This window comes from Phasianus colchicus, chromosome 6, assembly GCF_987193195.1.
Source record: "Phasianus colchicus chromosome 6, bPhaCol1.hap1.1, whole genome shotgun sequence".
Classification (NCBI taxonomy): domain Eukaryota; kingdom Metazoa; phylum Chordata; class Aves; order Galliformes; family Phasianidae; genus Phasianus; species Phasianus colchicus.
In genome coordinates, this window is record NC_143441.1 from 9918712 (window position 1) to 9944366 (window position 25655).

The 25655-nt window shown below is 42.6% G+C and overlaps 2 protein-coding genes across 7 annotated transcripts in view; one reads left to right on the plus strand and one right to left on the minus strand.

Annotated features, from left to right (window-relative positions):
• Positions 1 to 25655, plus strand: part of MYRIP (myosin VIIA and Rab interacting protein) — a 202347-nt gene that overhangs the window by 108065 nt on the left and 68627 nt on the right. The window lies entirely within an intron of this gene.
• Positions 21382 to 24870, minus strand: LOC149917413 (uncharacterized). The gene is made up of 2 exons (XM_090142400.1): positions 23764 to 24870; positions 21382 to 23558 (listed from the first exon to the last, which is right to left on the minus strand). The coding sequence occupies exon 2, from the start codon at positions 23473 to 23475 to the stop codon at positions 22060 to 22062; it is 1416 nt and encodes a 471-aa protein (XP_089998526.1). The 5' UTR covers positions 23476 to 23558; positions 23764 to 24870; the 3' UTR covers positions 21382 to 22059.

The following is a 25655-nucleotide window of genomic DNA, read 5'->3' on the forward strand; positions in this document are numbered from 1 at the left end:
AGCAGTAGCTCCTAGAGCGATTTGGCTGTGAAAAATGTTAAGGAAAGTCTTTCAGGATAGAAGTTCTCTGTGATCGGAGGTAGCCATGACTTCAGCCCTGCTGGCTCTTGAGTATTTTATTCAATCCCTCTGACTTTTAAAGGGATACAGAGCGTTATGTTAAATGAGCATATATGTAGACTTTTGAAGGCTTGGTCCAAGTTTGGCAGCATTTGACAGCTGCAGTTACTCGGATGTATTTATTGATGTTAAGGAGTCATCTGACAGAATTACTGCTCTGGAATTCCGTGAGTCTTCCTTCAGACCTTCTCTGTCTAAAGGCAGCTATACAGAGCTTTGTGTGTTCTCATTCTTTTCTGATGAAATATAATAGAGAATTGAGGCAAATTCATTTGTGTTTCAGCGTAGAGCTACTCAGTGAAGGATTGCCTCCACAATCTACTCAAGTCTCAGGTACAGATGATGCCTGTTACCAGAATGCAAGTGCAGATCAGCACCGTTTCTGAACTCTCCTTCATATAGCTGGTTGCCTTTGGGTATGCCTTTCAGCCTTTACATAGCCTTTGCCAATTCTTGTCACACAAAGATTCTCCTCAAATGTACTGTTCCACGTTTAAAGGCACGCAAGTACACTGTACATCCTTGTACCCTTTCTGTATCACAAAAAAAGTTGCTGTCCCAGCACTACTGAGGCTGAAAAGTGTTAGTTCACAGAATTACGTTTTAAAATAGAAAGTGAATTTACGCAATCTGATCGACAGAGCTTCTGAATTGTGCTGAATCTCGTGAGCTGTCTGATATTTGCACACTTTTCATTTAGGTTATAAAGGCATCATTCTGGCTTCCAAAATTATTTGGACATTTCCATTTTGCTGGATGATTGCTGATGCTGATTCTGTGCAATTCAAATGTCTTTGGGTAGTTTATGAAGGGCAGAAGAACTTCAAATTCAAAATGCAGCTTTAGTTTATATATACATGTAGAAATGAATGCTTTTGCTAGAGGAAAAGTGTTTTTTCATATCTTCCCATGTCTCATATATTAGATAGTTATTTTATAGTATGTGGAGGATTTTTGTTTTTTGCTTCTATTCCTCTAGAGGTGCCAGAAATCTTCAGATGAGGCAGCAGCAGTGGACCCGAGTCCTGCTTCCTACTCATACCCTGTTCACTGCCTGGTGTAGAGAAGGCTACCTTACCATTACTTTTTTGCTTAATATGAGAGAGGTGATAATCCCTACCATGATAAAATGTGTTTGTATAATCTTTGTATAACTACTGTTTTATTTGAGATCATGGCAACCTGGAGCGTCCAGTTAGAAACAGGATGTGAGAGGCACCGTGTGGGAAATGAGGGCTTTGGAAGGCTTTGGTATTTTTGTGGTGTGTTAGTAAGGAACCACAGATACACCATCCAGCCAACCAGGTGAGACGTTTTAAAACTTTTCTTCTCCTGAGTCTTCCGTATGGATCAGCCCAGAATTTCATCTGTCAGAAGCAGGGTATCATCAGTCCACATCTCCCTGCACCAGTCCTCTTCCACCAGCTTGCCTGTTCTTTTTTCTAGCATGTGAATTGAAGAAGGTCTTGCTGTGGCAGGAGAATTTGAGTTATTCTTTTGCTAGAGGACTGGATAACTACAGAGGCTTATCTGGAATCAGAAAGGCATTAAAATAGTTCAGAATTTGCTTCCCTCTATGCTATAACATGGGAAAGCAGGGGAAGCAGATGTGAGGTTTCTGCTGTCAAAGCCAATCAAGTCATATATTTTTAACTGTTAATCATTACTGCCATTACTGCACTAGTCTGTTTTTTGTTTTTTTTTTCTGTGGTCAAGGCAGTGCTGTTGGACCTCAGAGGGCTATGTAGGAAAAGCATCCTTGTCTGTCTAAATGGTTGTCAAGTAAAATTTGAGGAGAGCTTACTGGCAAATTCCTTGATAACATAGCAGATGGGAAATGAGATCTTGATCAGAAAATAAAAATAAAATTAAAGCCTTGTGTTTAGTGAAGGGAAACACTTCCTCCATGGTAGCTGTCTGTAGATACTAGATTTCATGGTTTAAGTATTTATTTTTAATAGCGAGTCAAAATCTAAAAATAGTGCTTCTCCTAGTTACCACATGGACTGGGATTGTCATGCATCCTAATTAACAGTCTGCTTAAGATTGGCATCTGATGCTAGCTGATTTGGTTGAAATTGGGCAAGTGATATATGAGCTGTAAGTGTTCCCCTCTAACGTGATTTTTGTCACAATTAACTTGGTGCACTGCAGTGGGATCTCTTAAATCACAGTAAATCTTGTTCATGGAATCAGCTGTGAGCATCTTAATACAAATAGCACCTCCTGACCCTTCTCTGTGGACTATCTGGAGAAATTTTCAAAGATGGTGCATCTGGGGGCAAAAGTAAGGACTTAGAATAAGTGAGAATTGGGATTCTGGAAGTCATTTCCATTTAGCAGGGACTGTAGAAATACCTACATCTTACAAATTGCACTGCTTTAACCTATGGAAGATAAAATCTGCATGTAGCACAATGAATTATGTCCTTCATTTGTAAGATCTGGATCATTCCATGATTCTGTGGTAATATGATTCTGCAACCCTGCTCAAGCAATTGCTAGTTAAGCAATACAGACAGTACCTTCCAAATTCAGTTACTTCTGTTTTTGTCAGGAAAGAACAATATCTGAGGGGAAAGAATTGGTTTCTGATGAGAATGCTCTTATCTGGGACTCCGTGTTAGTGCAAATTTCCTCTATAGCAAGAAGTTTCTATTATGCCAAGCTGGAAAGTCTAACATTCTTGCTGAACGCTATGGTGTTGTGCAGATTTCCTTGAGCAAAAATGTCTTTTCCCTGCAGTAGCAAAGAATGCAGCAAAACCAGGCAGGGCTAGGATGAGGCTCCAAGTGCTAAATGGCATTATTGCTTCCCCGTGATTTCTTCTAATCCCATAAGCAGCATGCCAGTTGCTTAGATTTTTTTTTTCTCCTGTCCACTATTTATATGACAAGCATAAAATCCTCCCATCTCCTCATTTACAGTGAATACCTTCTGCTAGCACACCATCTTCCTAGAAGGAGTCAAATGGTACCAAAGCCCATACAGCAGATCTTCAGAGCCTCAGCTTGCGAGGTGCTGGCAGACCAGCCTTTCTGGTGAAGACAGATTTCCCCTCAGACACCAATCTTGCAGGTCCCTTCTGCTTTTAATTCTTGCCAAATAATTGTCTGCAGATGTTTCTACGGATTCATCTCCAACCTGAACACTGCCCTCAGAATAAATGTAGCAGTTACTGCCTCTGAGAGTCTGCAGAAAGCAAAATGGTTTTGCCATTATCAAGTAAAATGATTTTGCAGTTGTCCCTACAGTTGGTATCTGTTGAGAATGTTGCTTTTGTGTCTGATAATTTAAAAAGCCTGCAGTATCATGGGATGTTGCTGTGGATCTAAAGTAAATTAATTCAGGCTGACACCAAGGTTTGAATGAGCTTTGTTTTTTCCTATGACCAGGGAGCTGTACCATGCCATCTTTTTTTTTGTTTTGTTTTAATAAATTGCTACACTGGTTAGTGCAGTTTTGCAAAAGAATAATATTTTTTTTTTCCAAAGTGTTATCAAACTCTTCCCATGAGAGAATGCTGCCTGCCTTTCTGCTGTTACATCTTTATCACAATTTGTGATTATTCTTCACCAGTGCTTCCTGTTGTCAAGTTTACACTGAGAGTTGGCTTACAAAATGCATCCAAACCCTGTAACTGTTTTAGACAAAGCCTCTGCCACATTCCTTGCACATTTTGTGTTTCCTTTGATACCATGAGTTCTGTTGTGTGTGTGTGTGTTTTGCTCTGTGTCTAAATGGCTTTCCTGTGTATTTATAACCTGTTTGGCTCTGTTACAGAGGGGCACAAGAGATGCTAATTTGGAATATTTAAAAATCCACAGTGGTGCTGTCAAGTCATGGAAAAACACTGTGAAACCCAACCTGCTTTTCAGCATCAGCAGTGCAGATATGTAATGGGATCATGTGGTCCTGTTTTAGTTTATGTAAATAAATATTCACTAACATCATATGCAAAATGTTACTTGATCTTATTATGCCAGTACTGTTTGTGCTTCCATAATTGAAGTTAAAATGAATTTAATATTGAAAGCAGGGCTTCATAAGAGGCATACTCCACAAGAGGGATAGTTCATATTACCCCTAGGATTAACAAATATGTTTAGGAGGTTGAAGTAAATATTCTGAGAATGTTATATATGTATCTTGATTAATTTGAATTTAATCAAATTTATAAATCATTTCTGTCCATAATATAAAGTGATGACTGAACAGAGTAAGTTGCTCAGACTTGCTGTTTTGCTAAATCACTGAAACCTTTTGCGGTTGGTATATTTGAAAAATTTACTCTTTGGTCATCGTTTTTCCACCGTTCTCTATAACTGAAAGCTGCTTTCTCCATGGGAAATTAAAAAGTAACCTTTCTCTGTCGCAGATACTTCCAATCCCCCCCTCTCCCAAGATGACTTCCACTACTCTTCTGTTCAACAGGACAGGCAGACGTCTTTTAAAACATACTCTACCGGTCTCTTACAGGAGCTAAATCTAAGCCCTGTCTTGAAGAGAACCTTGCATTTGAACTACCTCTGATATGTGCAGTATGGACATAGTCATGTTATACTTCCAGTTGAATCATGACTTGTGTTGTGTCACTGAGTGCAGTCTGAGGAGAAATGAAAAACGATCTTGAAAAATATTTAAAATCTGACATGGAGGTTGAAAGGCTTCTACATTCACCATAGGGGTGCACTTACAGCGTGTGATGATCATAGCTTTTAGTAGCTTGAGTAATTCTGCTTTGAAGTTATGTACTTTGATTTTAATTGTATCTATTTGAGATGGAAGTTGACCTTTCAAGTTTGTTGGGTTTGGGATAGTTGGCACAGACTTACGATTTTTTAATGTGAGGTGACTGCTACAGTCTCTCAACTGCAATGCTAGGTTAGAATATGATTTAAAAAAACTAAAATCCTGTGTTTGGATTATACTGGGGAGGAAAATCTTACATTTCAAGGGAGGTACAAGTTGGATATTAGGAAAAAAATTCTGCTCAGAAGGAGTGATGATGCAGTGGCACATGTTGCCCAGGGAGATGGTGGAGTCACTGGAGGTGTTCAGGAGCCCTGTGGATGTGGCACTGAGGTATGTGGTCAGTGGGCACAGGGACAGTAGGTTGGTGGTTGGACTATAGACTAATAGGAAGGTCTTTTTCAATCTTAATGATTCTTTGATTTCTGGAGACTATTTTGTCCTTATTTTGGATACCTGCTATTTAAAACTTGAACGATTTTCCTACAGCCCTTCCATTTGTCTTCATTGTCAAACATTTTCATGGTGACGTGCAACTTTCTTTCTTTCCCTTTCTGTAGCTTTACCTTGGAAAAAGAAAAAAAGATACAGCTCAGATAGACTGCAGTGGTCTTGGGTATGTTTACTGATATTACATTTTATCAGCTAATGTGACAGTTTTAGTCCTTTGCATTAGTGATGATCTGGTTCTTTTTTTTTTTTTTTCTCTTCAAATATATAAATACTTAATGCATTATGTAGAAGCTTGAAGACTACCAGAAGAAAATCGTTGGGATTGTTTAAAGAGAATTTGATGGTTTAAGTGACACCCAGAGATATTTCAGGGATGTTTAAGTTGTAGTGGCAAGCTCAGAAAAGTTTTGCAAAGCAGCAATTAAAGAGACTGTGAGGTGATGGCTCATGCGTGCTTGTTATACGTTTCTTGCATATGTGATTTTGTATCAGATTTCTTATCTACAGCATATCTGCCTTGCTGTGGAATAAAAAAAAATATCTAGCAGATGAAACACTTGTTTCATTTGCAAGAAACTAAGAGTAATGTGGTCAGTAAGCCAAAAATTGCCTCGGAGACACAGCTTACGTTCCTGCATAGGATTCACAGCTTCTGGATTTCTTCTGCCAGAAACAGTCAGTCTTCCCCATGTGCCACCAGACTGAGAGCTAGGTGCATCTTCAGCAAGTCAGCATCTTTCAGCAGACACTGCCCACCATTGGCACTAAGGGAGCAGCAGGCTGTTGTCCCTAGGGTGGCAGTGCAAGAGGTGAGTGGGATGCTTGTCAGTTTCACAGAGATCTGTCACTGGTGGATGACTATGGGCCTGCTCCTGCCTTTGCTTTAGTGAGCATTTAATGAGCAGATTTTGTAGTCTAGAATGTGCTTACAACATACCTGATTTCTCACTGGTGTGACATACTCATAGGTGTAGGTGTGGGGGACCTGAGGGATAACTAAGTCATAGAATCATAGAATCACCAAGGCTGGAAAAGACGTCAAAGATCATCCAGTCCAACCATCCACCTACCTCCAATATTTCCCCTCTAAAAACCATGTCCCTTAGTACCAAATCTAAACATTTCTTGGACACCTCCAGGGATGGTCACCACCACCTCCCTGGGCAGTCTGTGTATAAATAACGTGTATGTGTACACATGCACATATATATATATATACACATTCAAAAAATCCTTTCATAAATGGTGAGAGCTAACATGAAGCTTCACGTCCGCATTACTTAGTGAAACAACTGCTACCAAATGTGTGTTTATACAGTTGTCAGGCCCAAGGGAGTGATTTTGATGCAATAACTGTATAACATATGAGCACTTTAAATAATATTCAGACATACTGTCAGACTGTTCCTTCAACTTGCAGGCATGCTTGTTGATAATTTTGGGGCCAGTCAATTTAACAGTGTAGTGCAAAGACAGCCTGCAGTTTCAGAAAAGTATAATGAAAAAACCTTGAATTCTGTTCTTCGAAGGCTTCTTTTGACATTGCAGCTAACAGAACAAGGGATTTTCTTAAACCCTTTGCACTTTTTATTACCAGAAAAACATAGATGGGAACCTCAACATTGTAAAAATCCCTTTTAAAATCACTGTACCATTCTGATACTTCTCTTGTGACCATTTTTTCAATAACTGCCTATAATACATGGGCAAAACAGTTCACTTGCAGGCAGAACAGAGTATACTTTGCTGTGGCAAAAACCCATTGGAATTAATATGGTGAAGTCTTAAACCAGTCATCCAAATTTCTCCCACTCTGCTGGCAGGATGGATTTGTTCCTAGCATAAGTGCATTTTTGTTTTGTCACAACCTGCTGATCCAACAGAACGCTGCATATCTGCAGATCTTGAAAAAGTAGATTGATGTGTAAGCAGGTATGTCTGTTCCTCTGCTAGCTCTGCCAGTCAACTCACCATAGCCGTGGCAGCTGCTCTGCTTTCTACTATAGGAAGACCAACATTTGGTACTGTTTCTTCTAGTAAGCCTCTTGCTGTCTTTGGGCCTGAAAATGGCAAACTGTGGATTCTGCACATTTTCAGGATGTGAATTATACTGTGTGAAAATTCCCGTGCAACTTGAGTACATGGTGGATCTTAGAACATACAGAAGGGAAAACAACTTCAATTTTCTTACTTTGCTACAGACTCATAGCATGAGCTTAAGCTGTTTTGAAAATCCTCCTCTTTTAAAACTTGACCACCATACTGAAATTATTTATTTAAAAAAAAAAAAAAGATAAAATGGTTTCAGAGAATTATACAACATAATTTTCCCAAGCTTGCTTTTTTTAAACTCTGGTTTGACAACGTTGTATTGCAATGCTGTTGTGCTGTGAGGAGTACAACAGGAAGCTGGTGTTGCCATAGCCACAGGTTTTAGGAGCTGACAGTTCCCATACCAACACTGTCATCATCGTAAAGAAATCAATATTGTAGTGTCTGTCAAGTGCATTATTTTTTAATATTGTAAAGTTCTTGGAAAAAAAAAAAAATACCTTTCAGGATGGGGATATGTGTGCTTTACTTGAAGTAGAAGAGTATACAGATGTGACTGTCTTTGTAATCATGTACTGTAATATTGATCAAAAGAGTCTGCCTACAGATTGAACAGTATTTATGTCAGAGTTCAGGGATGGATCTTAGGGTTTGGCTTCTAGAGGTCAGTCTTAAAGAAATAATACCCAAATAAGAAATGATAATTCAGAATTCTCTGTGTCGCCACATTAATAGAAAGTCTCACATCCCTACTCCCCTCCTTCAAACCACAGACATTGCTCTTTTAAAATCATGTTTCAGAAATACAGTGATTTTATGAGTACTGCTTTTTTAGTACTTCCTGGCTTTTCTCTGAAGCCTTACCAGGTCCCTTGCGTACATTCAGGAATCCTAATGTCTTTAATTTTAAACAGTGAAGTGTAGTTGTGGAACTTGTATTAAAAAACTCAAGTACAAAGCAGAGAGCTACACAGATAGCAAAATTATTTTTTCCAATAAAACAAGTGTTTAATCCTCTTGCTGATTTAAATGAGGGGAGGATTCTCATGAAAGAAGTTGCAATCACTGATAGTTATTCTATAATTGTTTTCTAATAGCACACATGAACTAATTGGCATTACTTGAATATATGGAAAGACATAGTCCTTCCACAAAATAAAGAGCACCCTATGCACACAATTCTGAAAAGCTTTTATGAGCAGCTTATTTTGTTTAAGAAATGATAATCTATTCTATCCATCATTATTTTGTATAATTGAACTTCTGACACTTGTTTGTGTTTCCTTGTATCAAAAGAGTTTGCCTACAGATTGAACAGTATGTATGTCAGAGTTCAGGGATGGATCTTAGGGTTTGGCTTCTAGAGGTCAGTCTTAAAGAAATAATACTCAGGGACTTTATTCCCTGAGAGCTTTGGAAATGTGGATATATGGAATTATAGTTTTTTTTTAATCTCTCATCTGCCTTCAAATATATTTTAAATTTAAGTGTACAAGAAGTAAATAGAGAGAATTCCATGTCAGAGGCACCTGAAGCTGCTAGTTTCTAAATTAAGTCAGTCTAGGAATAATGAAATTTTTAACACTTCAGAAAAACAGATTTCCTTATCTTTATTTTACCAAGAGGAGAACAAGTGCTAAGGATCTGTATTAAATAACGTGTTGAAAACTGTCTACTTACTGCTTAAGAAATTTATTGTGTTTTCAACACTAATAAACAACATACTTGTTTCTTACTTGAGTCTACCTTTTTGCCATTCTTGAAGATTGGAGTAATGTTTGCTGTCTTCCAGTCTGGAGGACTAAGGTTTTGCATACAATTTCAAGGAGATGTGTGTTTAAAAAAAGATACTTGAAGATTTTCTATGTGACTTTGTTATGAAAAGAATGGAGTAAAATGTTGATGTAGTCAGAATGAATTGTGCTTGTCTTGAACACAGGTAATATAATTTTTCCTCCTGTTCGATGAGGACAGCACATACGACTGCTTCTCCTACAGAAGTGCAGTGTCGTATCCCAGGGGTTTTGAAAACCTGCTTTTGGTATACACTGCTGGAAGTCCTGTTTTGTGTCTGTAATGCCTGAGGAAATGCTGGTGCAACCCTTAGAAACAGCAGTGCTGGACTTGTAAAAATCTTCATCGCATCTTATGTTCCAAAAGTAACATTTAATCTTTTTGCTTGGAGTGGTCTACTGGAGGAAGGTCCTGGAGGAAACCAGGATCTTGGTCAGTCATTTATAATAGTCTAGGTTTGGCAGCACCAAGTTCTTCACAAGAGCATTTATCCTGCCAGGTTGAGAATTCTTACAAACATGCCTACCATCCTAAATCTCTCCTGTGTAAGGGCAGATGCTTTCTGGATTCCTCATAGCATCAATCCTTAGCTGCATTCATTGGTTGTACTTCTTGTCTTGGGTTTGCTCTGGGAAATTCATTGATGCTGAAAGTCTTCAAAACTGCAGTCACCCTTGTCCTTAGTGGATGTAGTTAGTAATCAAGATGTGCTTTCCAGACCTTGCACCCAGGGGCCTTGCCTTCTTCTCTGAGCAAAGGTTCTTGGTGTTTTTGTTTGTAAATGTGCCTATGTGGCCTTGATTACAGCAGTTTAGTACAAAGACATTACCGTCATGCTTTATTTTTAAACATGACAACAGCAAAACAGAAATACCCATTTAATGTCATGTCCACTTCAGGAGTTTCAGTCAGTAGAGAGGACAATGGGCTGACAATCAAGGGTCAGCCTCTATTTTTGATTCTCTGGCTGGCTGGCCTTGGGCTAATCGCTTTCACCACCCCGTGCTGCTGCTCTCCCTCCATCTCTCTGTCTGTCTTTTTCATTTAGATGATTAGTTCCCCTAGGCAAGGGACTCGTCTTGTTTGTACAGTTCCCTGGGTTTCATCTGAGGCCTCAGGGTCTCCTGTACTGTAACAATAGTGATTCACATTGGTTTTAATGCTTGTCTCTGATACAGAGATCTGAGCAGCCTAATCTTCACAAAGGGATGGACTTTCCTGTCCCTCATGTTACTAACATGCAACAGGGAGATATAACTACAAAGCTCTTCCCTTTTTGATGTGTCAGACCCACCCTTTTTCCAGTATCAGGAACTCGCACGGGTGTTGTTTCTACTTTGTGACATTGATGCCACACACACACAAGTATGTGACATGACTTGTGCTAGGTTTCAGGGTAACTCTGACCCTGGCCAGTCTGTCTGCATTGCCATTTGGAGACTGGAATAGCAAAAGAACTTGTATTTTGTTGGAGACCGAGATCTGCATGAGGTAAGAGAGAGAATATACAGTGTCGTCCTTACTGCATGATGGTTGGAGCTATGTACTGGGTTTGCGTGCAAAAGCAAACCAGGGTGCACACCATTAACCAGCTGCTGGAAAGGTAAGTGGCATGTAAGTGCTATGAGTTAATGATTTTTCTATTTCTGACTTGTTAGAAGACTTTGCAGTCAGCCCTGAGGGAATGTTCTTTGTTTTGAAAGTCTTTCAGCAATTGCATTTGTTTTTTTGACACAGTTATGTCCAGATCGGCACTGATAGTGCTCTGCCATTTCGGCTGACATCCATGCCTCCCTCTCCCCTCAAATAGAAACCCCTTCCCCTTTCCCATCCAGGAACATCACAGCTGGACTCTCAATCTAGCATGTGTTCCTGGCTGTTCCTTCCTGGTAAGTCGTCAACACTTTGTGTTCAGTGACAACAGCTTGATGTTGTTAAGGGAATTCTTTGCGTGCTGTGCGAGGTTCCTGGCAGTCATGATTTTATTAAGGGTCCTGTTGTGATTCCTCTTAAAGTTTGTTTTCTCAGTGATGGAAATCTGAGGTCCCCCTTTTCTGAAAAACATCTGAATCTTAAAGCTTAGTGTATCGAAACAATAAATAAAAACAGCTTAGTTTGCCCTGTTTCTTAAACTTCGAGTTTTTTGAGGGGCGGGGATTGACAGTGCTAATTACATAATGTAGGAAAGAAATGATAAACTGCTGCCACCCACTGTCCATGCCATTTCAGTGATGGGGAACACCCACCTTCTGCAGTGGAGGATACTCTCATGCTGGGTCCCTACCTTGTTCCTTGGCTAGCAACACTGGCGTTCTTCTTCCAAAGCTTGATAGGGGTGTAATGACTTCAGCAAATCCCTCTACAGCATGGGCAAGTATTATAATAGAATGTGTCACATGGGGCCGAAGGGAAGATTCAGAAGGGGAAGCCAAAAGAACAACTCTTGTGCACAAAGCCTGGGGCTCGGCAGGGCTCTTGTACTTCAGTTACGTGATGTCTGGAAGAGTCTTGCATGAATCTGATGTTTTTAGTAGACGGACTGTGAAGATTTGTTGGCTTTTTATCCATGCTAATTAGTTTTTCATCTGTATGGTCACCATCCAGCTGTAAACAGAGCTGTCCTAAGCAACTGTGAGGGTTAACTTCTTGGTTGTTGGTTCAGTGTCAGAAGAGAGAAAGTACAGTGGGAAATGGCACCTGTAAATTCAGACAAGAAAAAAAAGTGGCAGATAAGCCTGAGGAAGGGATGGTAGAGCAAGATTGACTTTACAGCTCGATTTCAGGCCAAGGCTGTTATCTCACAATATTGCTGTTTGTCTCAAAATACACATCACGTTATGAGAGCTACAGCAAAGAGGTGTTGATGTTGCTATTGGAAACTTAATATTTTGCATTTCCTAACCATGGTTGTTTTATCTAGCTGTCTGCATTAGCTCTCATGCAGTATCTCAGAACCTTGGAATCTTTTGTGTGTCTATCCTCAGAAGACCCCTGTGAAAGAGGGACATGCAGCGTGCCTGAGCAGTGGAGAGAAGCAGCTTCTCAAGCATTTTCTTTCCTTGCTTTCCCTCACACCCCCTCCTTCGCTTACACTAGCACTTGAGAAATTCTCTTGTTATTCTACTGCAGGCTGTTCTACCGCGAGTGAGCTGCGTTTGCTGGGGAGAGGAGCGCTGCTGAGAGGAGCTGCATGCACTGCGCCTTCTCTTCAGCAGAATCCGCCCATTCACCTGCATCAAAAGAGTTTAGTGGCCAGGACAGGTAATGGGGGGATTTTTGTCCCCCCTCTATTTGCCTTCCATCTGAAAACCTTGCAGTTCTTCACTTAATGATGAAGAACACGCATGTTGTGAATAATATTAGTGTGAAGCAGGAAATATACTTTAGGGGTGATTATCCTGAAAGGAACATGAAACAGAGCAGAAACAGACCACGGTAACTACTCCAGGTAAATCTGCTTATTGCTTTATTTCTTATCATTTGTTCTAAAGATACCCTTATCTTTGTCTTGCATGATATTAAAATGAGATGACTTGATTCCCTGTGTTGTGCTTGCAATGCAGTTCTTTCAGTTCATAGCATTAGTGTATGATTTAATCACAGGACTGGGAGTGTCTTTTAGTTTTGGAGGCTGAGATGCTGAAAGCATGACAACAATTTTAAGTTTTTTGAAGCCGACACATTTATCTCTGTACAGTATTGATGTAGATTAGCTAGGGGGAGCTTTGTTTTCCTTAAGCATGTTTTGATTTATCATTACATTTGTAATGATTTTAAAAGATATTTTAAAATAGCTTTATCCCAAAATGCAGACTTGAAAAAAAAAAAAAAAAAATTTGGCAATACATGAGGGAAATCATTCTACTTTTTAAATTTGTGAGCAAACACAAATGTATACCGAATGTTTACTGGCAGTGCTGAAATCTCAAGCAGTGCACTGTGATGTGGCCACACAGGGGAGTGAACACAAACACAGCAGTAGCTTCCTTGGCCAGATAGATACATCAGAAGTTCCTTAATGCAAAGAGAATTGTTGATGGATGTAGCAACCTGCTTTGATGATCCATGGTATTCTTTGCAACTGAGATAGGAGTTCCTTCTGCATTACATATATTTTTTTTTGTCTTGACAGTGTTTTGACAAAGATTCTGGAGTGCTCCTAGAGATGTTCTCTCTTAATGCCTTTTAAATGTATTTCAGGAAAGCAGCATTAACACTAAACGCTGTTTTCTGCTGCTGCAGTCATAACATGGGGTTTACAGGCGTCAACATGAAGTCTTCCCAGATGCATCACAGCATCTGTGTTGTGACGATGGAGCAATGATATGTTATCTCACTAGTGTAGAAGGAATCACAACTTCTAAAGTGAGCTAAAACATCATTACACTGCATACACTTAGGCATAGGTACTGGGAGAATAATTCTCCCTTCTGCATTTTGCCTTGGCAGCCACAGCAGCTTCAGAGTCGTGAGTATTTATTTTTGCTGTAGAATGGATAGGATAATAGGTTTGCTCATATAATCATCTTTTTAGGTCACTGTGAAACATATTCCTCTTTGTCTGTAATAAACAGCTTCATAGTAGTCCCAATTTTGAAGGGCTCAATCTACTTCCTACAAGTATAATCAATTAAACACATTCCTGTTACAGACAGTACCTTGAATCTGTTGGTGCTGAGCTGTTTCTGTGTCTGCTTTCTCTCCTGTGGAGGTGATCTGCCCATGCTCACCAGCCTTTCTCTGAGCAGCTCATAGAAGAGAGGTCTATATGAATAGCTGGTCATTGTTTGCAGTTCTGGAGACTGCCAGCAACTCACGATGTCAGCAGGAAAAATATCTACAAAGATCTCTTGGTATTCAAGAACATCTAGCCCTGAGATCCCAGCTGTTTTAATAATAAAATTTGTTGGGGCTGTTTTCTGTCCTGAGTTCTTCCTCTTCTGCCAGGAGACTAGTGTGAGGGTCTGTGTTGCACACAGAGGGCAGACCAGAGGGAGGGATGATTGCTCATCTGTCCACATGAGGATTAGGCTGCTAAGGGGAGCTGCAGGAAAGGTATGGGGGAGTGAAGTGACACTTAGCATGCTCTGCCTCTGTGGCTCACACTGTACCTGCCTGGGTTTTCAGTCTATCAAAGGAACTAAGCATTAGGATGTAGCAGCAGCTAGGACTAAAGTGTTGCCTGTGTTGCATTTCTACCAGCATCTCTACAGGCGCAGGGTAGCGGGAGTGCTGGATTTCAGATGCTGGGATTACTTACACTGACATGCTCTCTGTCTGAACTGTCGGGTGAACATTCAGTGCAAGAAAAGACAAAAAGGGAGGCATGGTGGTATGGTGAGGAAGCTGCTAGGCAAGGATGAAGCAGCATGGTATGGAAAAGTAAGGATCAGATTGTGTTGCTGATAAGCTACAAGCAGTCACCCTGAAAATGCCTGGGAGCTGTTTGCTGTGGGGGTTGTGGACATGTGTCTTCGGAGCACAGGCCTGCTCCATGCTCCTTTCCACACACTCATTTCTTCCCCTCCCGGCATCTGTGTGGCTATGCAGTGACTTCCAGGAGCCTCTTTTTTGCATTTGGTCACGTGCAAAGCATGAGGCCCCATGGTCAGGAGCCAGTTCAGTCAGCTTCATTTTGCCACGCCGTTCCTTGCTGTCTTCTGAGAAGCATTCGACCTTGCCTCCTGTATAAAGCTCTCCTTGCTGAGCCTTTACTGCTGTGGTACCTTAAGATCTGTGCAGGCTTCTGGGTATAATTTGGGTTTATTTTCAAGGAATTCTAGGGAGAAGAGGGATGGACAACACAGCTTTCAGTTGCGAGAGCTGACGTTTCCACACTGAAATGGATCTGGTTTTCTGGCCCTGGTCCTGCCCTAGCTTTAACAGCAGGAGGTGGAAGGCTGCACGTAGGTAACCTGTTGCTCCTATAGATTACTCATTCTAATTAGTTTTCCTGTGGCAATTTCTGTTCTCCAGTGAATATAATATTATCAAGGGATTAATTAAATCAATTATTTTAAAATAAATAATAATGACAGTTTTGTGGCATAAGCATTGTTAGGATAAATTTGTTTGAAACCAAAGAAAGAAGAGAAATCTTAAAACTTGCAGAAAGTTACCCCATTTTGTAACCATACTCATATTTAAAAGACATAATCTTTGACTACTAGTAAATTAGAAAATGGCAGAGATGCTTTTTTTTTAAAGATATTGAATTGGAGGTAATGTTTGAAGACATTTCTACTCTCTGCAAAGAAATATCAAAAATATTTCATGTTTTCCTTACGCTCTCACATTCAGTAAAGCATTGAGCCAAAAATCTCCAGAGGTAAAATCATAGAAGACCGTGCTGTTGTGTTTGCCTTTGTAAAGTGGTGGATTATTGTCAAGGACAAACTTCTCTGATGCGTTTTGGTACATTTTCTATTCTAATCTGGGGAAGTTCCAGTATGTTTCTAACTGATAGAATAGTCTTTTCATTGTAGAGGGATTGAACTCGATGATCTCTAGAGGTCCCGTCCAACCCTTATAATTCTGTGAATACATACAAGTTTTTTAAAAATACAAGAAGGATTTTTTAATATGTTAGGTGATTCCCATTGACAGTACAACCATCAGGGTATTTTGTCTGTGTTCATCAGTTCATTCCTACTTGCACCTCTTTGTATTTATATATGATGGAAAGACATAGAAAACCGGTCATTCTGATGATGTGAAATGTAGTCATCCAACTAGCTAGATACAAAGTCTTGTTTCGTGCACTATAGCCATTTTCCAGTAGCTGATGAGATGAAAACTTGATAATTAATTTCATTTGTAAGAGCTGGATAATAAATTTGAAGAAATGGAGAATAAGCACTTTCCCAGCAATCACTGAAGAATGATGCCAGGAATACTATTAGCTTTGATGCATTGCTCCAGTTAAGTTCATAAATGGTACAGAACACGAAGGTCTCTTCCACGTGGAGATGAGGTGAGATATAACTCACTGATTAGTCACAAACCCATGTTGATAGTGCCTTGATGTAATGCAACAGACAGTTTCACAAAGCCAGAAGAGCTGATCATAAATGTGAAGTCAAAAGCATTTGTGTTGTTTTACGAGTTACTGTTAGAATGAGGCTAATGACAGCCTGGAATGTGCCACTGCAGATGATGTTCCCATTTATAGCATTATGCAAACACCATTAGCCCATGGCAAAATTTTCTACCTATTCCAGAAGTGCAGACGTTTACCATTTACACCATAAACTTCTTGTTGAAGAAGCTTATGCCACAGCACGTGACTGGGTAGATGAAAAGGTAAAAATACATACAAGAATAACATGAAAATAGATCCTCATTCGGCAGTCTCAGTGTCCCTGCTGGCATTTCCTTCATTTTGGCAGAATAAGTAGGCTGAATATTTTTAGGCACTGTTTCTAGTCACTTCAGTCTCTCTAAAAAGCTTTTCTTTAGTGAGTTAGGGGTATTTTGATTTTGTTTTTGTTTGAATTTTTCAAGAAAGTTTAGGGATGAGCAGAAAATAGCAATGAGCTGCTAATTTCCTTTCAACAATGAAAAAGTGAATTCTGTAAGAATTAATGATTTGTCTCGCAAGCATAGCTCAGAAATACTTGCTGCTGCACAAGGCAACAAGTACCATGTAATTGCATGGTCTCAGTGTCCAATATACTAAGAAAAGTAATTACAGCAAAAATGTGAAATCCATTCAATCTCCAAGACAGAGTAAAAAACATCTGTCAAAATATCATACTAATTATCATCAGTCCTGAATTTTTCAGTATTCTCTAACCATGAATTGTATGTAAAATTTAGCAGTTCAAAAACTAAATCTCTGCCTATCTAATTATAACAATTTGATGGTACTTCAGTTGAGATTTTGAGTCAAAGAACTCAGCTTGATTAAAATCACAGTTAAAGTAAAACGTGGAAAGTATTAGGAAGCACCTTGACAGGGCTCGTATCAGGCTGTTAAATGGGGTATATAATTTTGCAGTTTTAAACCTCGCCTGGATCCACACAACTCCCTGAGCCCTGGTGTTGTGTTTTGTAAAAGCGGGTCATAGTACTTCCCTACTGCTGCAATGCAGGTTGCACTTCCTTGTTTGGAATTAGAGATAATACTGCCTTTTCATGTCTGATGCTTCATACGAGTAATTGAGGTTACTTTGCTGACACTGGCTTCATTAAACTTCGTTAACTGACCCTAACTTGTTCTTACTGAAGTTCTGATTAGTAATATCAAGAGAGGCAAATATTTCTTCATCCTACTTTAAATGCAGCCTATGCTGTCCTGTTCCTTCCCACCACCTCTGGTTTGTCAACACAGCAAATTAAAGTTTTATAAATTGTTTTTAACAAGAACAAAATATATTAACTGTGTTTTGTTAGATTTATCCATTTAATTATAAGAGCTACATAAATCTAATTACAATTATTGAATACTCCAACTGCTTCTTTGGCCTGTAAAATAATGAATGCTCTAATGGTAAATTGTTACTTTCTCGGAGAAGAAAAAATAACTGAAGTTTGTCTTTCTTAAAAAAAAAAAAAAAAAAAAAAAAAAAAAAAAGTGTAGAACTTAACTGAACAAAAAGTTTCCCTTTGAGACATATGCAGCTGGAATTATTGCAGGGCTCAGATTTGGTCGATGTGCCAACTCTGCAGGAAGGGAAGAAAAAAAAAGCCATAAGAAAACTTTGGGCTTTTTTTTTGTGTTTTTTTTTTCTTTGTGTTTTTCCTTGTGTTTTTCTAAAGCCAATTAAGTTCTGCAGTTGCCCTGGGCAACTCAGCTCTTCGGTTTGGTGGATCTTCTTACCTGTACAGCTCTTCTCAATTTGTGACTGTGGCTCAAAAAATAAAAATTCCACCCGCTAATTGTGGATTGTATCAAAAGCCTGCTGTCTTGTTAGCCCTAAATACCAGGTGAGAATGAAGAAAATATAATAATTTCTGGGGGAAAAAAGTATTCTTTTCTATGTTTTTTGTTGTTGTTGTTGTTCTTGGTGATATTATTTTTAATGCTTGTAGGCATTTCAGCTTAGAGTATAAGCTGACAATGATGAGCAAGTGTGATCTGATGAATTACTCTGAATGGCTTTCAGACGTGGTTTGTGGGTAAAAAATCTTTTTTCCTAAGCTTGAGAAGAGCCAGTATCCCAGTGTTGTATGTTGGCATTCTGTGACTATATGTAGTAATGCATCAGAGGGTAGATAGCTCAAGTGAGAGAAATCTGGGGATTGGGTTTGGGACTTTTTGGTAATGCTTTGCTAGAGGAAGTTATTTCAAAAATTGTTTATCCAACAGCTTCCATTTTTGCTGGATGCTTACAGAGGCTGGTGAATTCAGGGAAGGATGAGTTTGTAAATTTCCAAAGTGATTTCTGTTTTGCAGAGCAATTGATGAGCATATTGTCTTTCTGGTGAGCATAGGTTAGAAGTGCCTCCAAATAAATCTAAAGAGAGATAGAAATAATTAAAAATGAAGAATGAGGGAAACTGAAGTGAAGCAAGTGGAGCTTAAAGCTGGTCCTGCACTTTTGTATCGGGAGCACTGCTTCAAAAGCACTTGAGTTGTGTCAAGTGCCCCTTGAATAGATCCATGTAGTGCTTTGCTGTCTTGATACAAGTTGTTTGGGCTGCTCAGAAGAAATCTTGACTTGTTGTATAGCACTTGTTCTGTTGGGGAATAAAGATACCTGTCTGTAACTGCAGAACAGATCCAGTGTGGGAAACCTGTAACAAGTTGATCAAATTTAAAATGTGTGTGGGATCTGGCAAGGTATTTCCATCTACTTTCCTGCCCAGTCTGCACAAGTTGGCATTCTTCAAATCTGCAGTGTTACAGTTGCTCAGTAACTCAGACAGGCTGTAAGCTCCAAAGCTACATCACAAAAAGAAGATTTAAACAGAAGTGGCATTGAACACCGATTCTGTTTCAGACATTAAGTGTGGCCTCTGTATCTTAGTATTTTTTAACTTTGATGTAATTAATGCCCACCATGGGTCAGAAGGCCAACCACCTCAAGGGTGTGTATAGTTCTGGCGAATCCTCTTGTATCCCTCTAGGGAAACCTGCCTCCTCTGTTCCTGTTTGTTCTCTGAAGTGCCTGTATACCAGTGCGTGCAGCATGGGGAATAAACAGGAAGAATTAGAGATCTGTGTGCAGTTGCAGGGCCATGATCTCATTGCAATCACAGAGACATGGTGGGACAGCTTGCATGATAATGCTGTCATGGATGGCTGTGTACTTTTTAGGAAAGACCAGCAAAGTGCAGTTTGTGGAGTTCCATGATCACAGTATCATGATCATAGACACTGATTTTCATGGGGAGCTTAAACCACTCTGATATTTGCTGGAAAAAAAGCACTGCCAGGCACATACAGTCCAGGTGGTTCCAGCAGTGCATGGAAGATAATGTTCTGATGCAGGTGATGGAGGATCCAGTAAGGAAAGTTATACTGCTGGACACTGTTCCTACAAACTAAGGACTGGTTGAGAATGTGAAGGATTGGGGCAGCCTTGGGTGCAGCATCTGTGAGACAGTGGAGTCCAGGATCTTACATGGAAGAAATAAGGCAATAAGTAGGATCGCAGTCCTGGACTTCAGGACAGCCAACTTGACCTCTTTAAGGACCTGCTTGGAGGTATTCCTTAGGCCAGAGCACTGAAAGATAAGGGGGCCAAGAGAGTTGGTTGACTTTCAAGCAGTGTTTCTTTCAAGCTCAAGATCAGTGTATCTCAAAGAGTAAGAAATCAGGCACAGGTGGCAGGAGACCCACACGGATGAGCAAGGAGCTCACTAAAAAACTCAGATGGGAGAAGAAGGTCTATAGAGGGTGGAAAAAGGATCTGGCCACTTGGGAGAAACATAGAAAAATTGTCAGGGCATGTAAGGATGCAACACAGAAGGCTATGACCCACTTGGAACTTGAGCTGGCAAGGGAGGTCAAGGATAACAAGACTTCTTTAAGTATGTCAGTAGCAAAAGGAAGACTAGGGAAAATATGAACTGGCTGCTAAATGGGGTGGTGCCCTGATAATGGAGGGCACTGAAGAAGTAGAGGTACTGAACACCTTTGTTTCAGTCCTTACTGCTAAGACTGCTCCTTTGGGATCCCAGACCGTGGAAGATAAGAGAAAGAGGCTGTGGATAGAAAGATTTATCTCTGGTCAAGGAGGATCTGGTCAGAGATCATCTAGGCAAGCTAGATGCATACAAAGCTACAAGCCTTGATGGGCTGCACCAATGAGTGCTGAGGAAACAGGCAGAAGTGATTGCCAAGCTGCTCCCTATCATCTTTGAGAGTTGCATGAGGACTGAAGGAAAGCCATTGTCTCCAGTCTTCAAAAAGGGCAAGAGCTGGGAAATTACAGGCCAGTCATCCTCACCTCCATCCCTGAGAAGGTATTGAAATAGCTTATTCTGGATGTCATCTATTAGCCAGTAGAAGAAAATAAGGTTATCAGGAGTAATCAATGTATATTCACCAAGTTGAAAACTAGTAGTCTTCTGTGATGTCATGCAGGATGTTCTGTACCTGTACTTCAGCAAGGCTTTTAACACTGTCTCACATAACAACTTTGTGTGAAAGATTAGGAAGTATGGGATGGATGCATGGACAGTGCAGTGGATTGAGAACTGGATGACTTGCAGAGCTCAGAGGGTTGTATTCAGTGGCTCAGAGCCTTGCTGGGGGTCGGATTAGTAATGGGTCTATCCTTGTTTAACATCTTCATCAATAGCCTGGATTAAGGGATAGAATGCACCCTCAGCAAATCTGTTGAGAGTATAGTAAAAAAAAAAAAAAAAAAAAAAAAAAAAGGATATGCTGGAGAGTTGGTCAGGAGGGACCTAATGAGGTCCAGCAAGGGCAAGTGTACGTTCCTGCACCTGACGAAAAATAGCTGCATATGTCAATACATGTTAGGGGCACACATGCTGGAAAGGAGCTATTTATCATGACCTGGGTGTCCTGGTGGACAGTGTTTGGCACAGTGCCACTAGAGCCAAGAATGCCAATGGTGTCCTGGGGTGCATTAAAAAGAGTATGGCCAGCAGGTCCAGGGAGGTTCACTTCACCCAAGGGAGGTTCATTTCTCCCTTAACTCTGCCCTGGTGAGGCCACATCTGGAGTACTGTGCCCAGATCTGGGCTCCTCAGTTCAAGAAAGACAGGGAACTTCTAGAGAGAGTGCTGTGGAGAGCCGCCAAGATGATGAAGGTCCAGGAGCATCTCCCCTTGTAAGGAAAGGCTGGGAGACCTGGGGTTGTTCAGCCTGGAAAAGGCTGAGGGTGGGACGTTATCTATGCTTATAAACATGTGATGGACCAGAGGCAGTGGATGGGGCCAGTGTCTTTTCAGTGATGACACCAACTTTGAGTGCCGTTCTGTTCCAGAATTCGGCATGCTCCTTTTAAAATTATTCTTGCTGGAAGGTTCACTGTCGTTGCTTTAAAGCTGCGAGATGACACTACGAAAGGGTCTCAGGATGAATGGATACCCACATGTGTTTCTTGTATGTTTTGAATAATATCTTACAAGCCAGGGCCCAGCCCAAATATGGCCACTGAGGTGACGTTGGTCACCGTGGATCTATCTGGGAGCCCTTCTAAAATCTGCGTCTTCTCCTCATTTTTGAAGAGGAGAGTGTTGATCATTAATGTACTCAGCATCTCTCCTCAGAAAGACCGAATTATTTAACCGCTCTGTGATCCGTAAGGACAAAATAGAATAAGCTGTATAAACATGATGGTGTGGTGGTGATGCTTGGCTGAGGGGGAGGATGCAGCACTGCGCGCGTGGAACGCCAGCTCTGTTTGGAGTAAAACTGAGTCTTTGTGGACTAAGCTTTTCTACCTTTATTTTTGATGAAAGAGGCTGCTAATGCCGCCAACGGCGCAGCCTCTTGCAGGGCTGCTCTGGGTCACCGTCACTGTCAGCCCTTCTCTTAGGGGGCCGCTGGGCCCCACCAGGGGAGCGGCCAGGAGCTGAGGAGCCGCTGCCCCGAGCAGAGGGACCTGCTGCTGTGCCCTGCTCCATCTCCTCATGGGGCTCCTCCGGGTCCCTCAGGATGTGAGCAGCGGGGCAGTGAGTGGGGCAGCCAGGAAGGACAGCCTCTGGTGTGCTGGGCAGGTCCTGCGCGTTGGGACTTGCGGGCCGTGAGGTGAGGGTGGCTTGTAGGGAGGCTGCGGGGCGAGGAGCGGCCACAGGGCTGTCCTGCTGCTCCCTGGACACGGTGGCACCTTGGAGGCCCAGCTGCCTCAGGGCCTCCTCACCACAGTGGCACACAATGGTGTCGATGAGTTCCTGGATGAGCGTCTCTGCTCTGTCCTCCAGGACAGGCAACACCTCCTGGACCAGGGCCTCGCTGTCCAGCCCAACGTTGCACAGAGCATTCAGGATGATGCTCTCGGTTGACAGCATCGGCCACCACTGTGCCCCAAAGATGAGTGTCAGTGCTTGCCGCAGCCAGGGCAGCACAGGGTCCAGGATCTGCTGGTGCTGCCTGAACAGAGCTGCCCAGACCTCAGGCAGGAGACCTCCTACTGTAGGCTCTTCCTCTGCCTCTTTAGCCTCTTTGTCTGTCTCTTCAGCTTGCAGCTCTTCGGCCTCCTCTGCCCACTGCTCCTCCTCCTCCTCCTCCTCTGCCCACTGCTCCTCCTCCTCCTCCTCCTCTGCCCACTGCTCCTCCTCCTCCTCCTCCTCTGCCCACTGCTCCTCCTCCTCCTCCTCCTCTGCCCACTGCTCCTCCTCCTCCTCCTCCTCTGCCCACTGCTCCTCTGCCTCCTCTGCCCACTGCTCCTCTGCCTCCTCTGCCCACTGCTCCTCTGCCTCCTCTGCCCACTGCTCCTCCTCCTCCTCCCCCCACTGCTCTTCTGCTTCCTCAGCCCCCTCTTCATCTGCCTCCTGAGCATCCTGCTCTTCTGCCTCCTCACTCTCCTGCTCCTCTGGCAGTGGCAGAAAGGGCAGAGGGGACAGTGAAGGCGATGGCAAAGGGGACAGCGAAGGAGGTGGTAAAGAGCTGTGGGGGCTGTAGCCAGGAGCAATGCCTGCCTGGAAGCAGGCGGGTACAGGCTGTGCTGGGGGCCTGATAATGAAATCCAGGTCATCGTCGTCGTCCCACTCAGCAACCTTGATGACCGTCATGACCGTCCTGCAGAGCGGGCAGCTGTTGTTCTGCTTGGCCCACCGCAGGATGCAGCCCAGGCAGAACTGGTGGCAGCAAGGTACTGCATAGGCCACGTCCTTTCGCTTATCACGGCAGATGGGACACATCCATGCCTGCTCAGCTGCCATGATGCTCACGCTGTGGCCTGCTGGAGACTGAAGGCGAGGATCTGCTCCGCCCTCACCAGCACCACAGTGATGAAAGTTGCGCACTGCAAGAAGGGAGAGAGGCCACGGTCAGTCGCTGTGCCAGGGTCAGGCAGAAGAAATTTGCCAGTCCCTCGGCAGGAACCCCTCCTGGTCCCATGCCTGGGCCGCCCCACACTCCCACAGGGTCGTGCTTCGGCCCTGGCAGCTCCCCACGTCCCAGCGCTCACCCCATTTCCACCCTGGGGGACGTGTCCCCACCCAGCTCACCTCTGCTGCTACGCGTGCGCCTCGTAGGACCCTGGCTGCCTGAGCCAGACAGGCCAGGGAAATGCAGGTGGTGGCTGTAGGGATGGGCACTGAGAGCCGCTGCCCACAGTCCCCAAAGCACAACCCAACACCCAAGCCAAACGCTCGTTCCACCTCCAAGCCTCGCACACACGCTCGACAGGAGTCCAGGCACGAACAAACTGGGCCAGGCTCTGCCCGCGCCCAAAGGTACTCAGCGAGGGTGGTGTGGTCACAGTCCTTCTCTTGATGATGTCACCACCTGTTGCTCTGTGATGTCCCTGCTGTCCATATGCTCACCGGCAGCCCCTTGTATTTTTGTGTCTTAAGATGTGGTTGAGGTCCCCTCAGTGCCACTTCCAGCCCCTTCCACTCTCTCTCCTCACCTTTTGTCACTGTGCTTATATTTGGGTGTGCTTCTCACATCTGCGTCTTTTCCTTGTTCTTGTGGAGGAGTGTGTTGATCATTAATGCTTTCAGCATCTCTCCACGGAAAAACCAAACTATTTCAGTGCCCTGTGATCCGTAAGGACAAAATAAAATAAGTCGTATAAACATGATGCTCCGGTGGTGATGGTTCGTGCAGGGGGAGAAAACAGCACTGTGCATCTGGCAGCCATTTGCCCTCCCTCCTCAAAAGGATAAAGGATAGTCTTTTGTCTTCTCCTAGGTACAGCTGTTTCCTGCCTGGCTCTGAGCACAGAGGCCTGTCAGGTGCCCTTATTCCTCCCTCTCTCATGTCCAAAGCCATTTCCAAATTTCCAAGAACACTAGCCATTTCTTCCCTTTGTCTTTTTTTTTTGTTTGTTTTGCTTGGTTTTAGTTTTTGTTGTGTGTGTTTGGTATTTTTTTTCATTTTAGACATATCCTCAAGATCCACAGCTTCTAAAATGTGCTTTTTCTTGTTGTTGTGGAGAAGAGTGTTCATTTTTAACGTATTTAGCACCTCTCCTCAGCGAGCTCGTACCATTCATAGGGCTGTGGTCGGTGGCAGAGTCCATTTGGAGGCCTAAAGCTAGCGGCGTTCCCCAGGGGTGTGCACTGGGTCCAGTCTTGTTGCACGTTTTCATCAGTGACCTGGGCAATGAAGGGGTGGAATGCACCCTCAGCAAGTGTGCTGATGATACAAAGCAGGGAAGAGTGGCTGTCACACCAACAGGCTGCACTGCCATTCTTCGATGCTTGGGGAGGAATAACCACATACATCAGTACGGGTCAGGGGCTGACCTTCTCTGCAGAGAAGGACCAGGGTGACCCGGAGGACAACGGGTTGACCAGGAGCCAGCAGTGTGCCCTTGTAGCCACGAAGGCCAGTGGTATCCTGGGGTGTGTTAACAAGTGCATGGCTAGCAGGTCAAGGGAGGTGATTGTTCCCCTCTTCTTAAGGCTGCAACTGGAGCACTGCGTCCAGTTCTGGGCTCCTCAGTTCAAGGAAGACAGGGAACTTCTAGAGAGAGTGCTGTGGAGAGCTGCCAAGATGATGAGGGTCCAGGAGCATCTCTCCTTGTAAGGAAAGGCTGGGAGACCCAAGGCTGTTCAGGTGGAATAAAACTGGGGGGGCCTTATCAATGCTTATATATGTGGGTGTGAGTCATGTGAATGCGCCCAATCTCTTTTCAGCAGTGCCCAGCAATAGAACCAAGGGAAATGGGCTCAAACTGGAACACAGGATGTTCCTATGGACATGAGGAAAAGCTTATTTACCTTGAGGGTGACAGCACACTGGAACAGGCTGCCCAGAAATGTTGTGGAGTCTCTTCTGTAAAAGAGTCTCTTCTGTAAAAATTTAAAACCTACCTGAACTCTTTCCTGTTTAATCTACTGTAGGGAATCTGCTTTAGCAGTGGGTTGGGCTCAGTGATCTCTGTGCGTCA

Bases quoted from the DNA above. Each gene is read 5' to 3' on its own strand.
- LOC149917413 (XM_090142400.1), bottom strand. From the start codon at position 23,475: ATGGCAGCTGAGCAGGCATGGATGTGTCCCATCTGCCGTGATAAGCGA.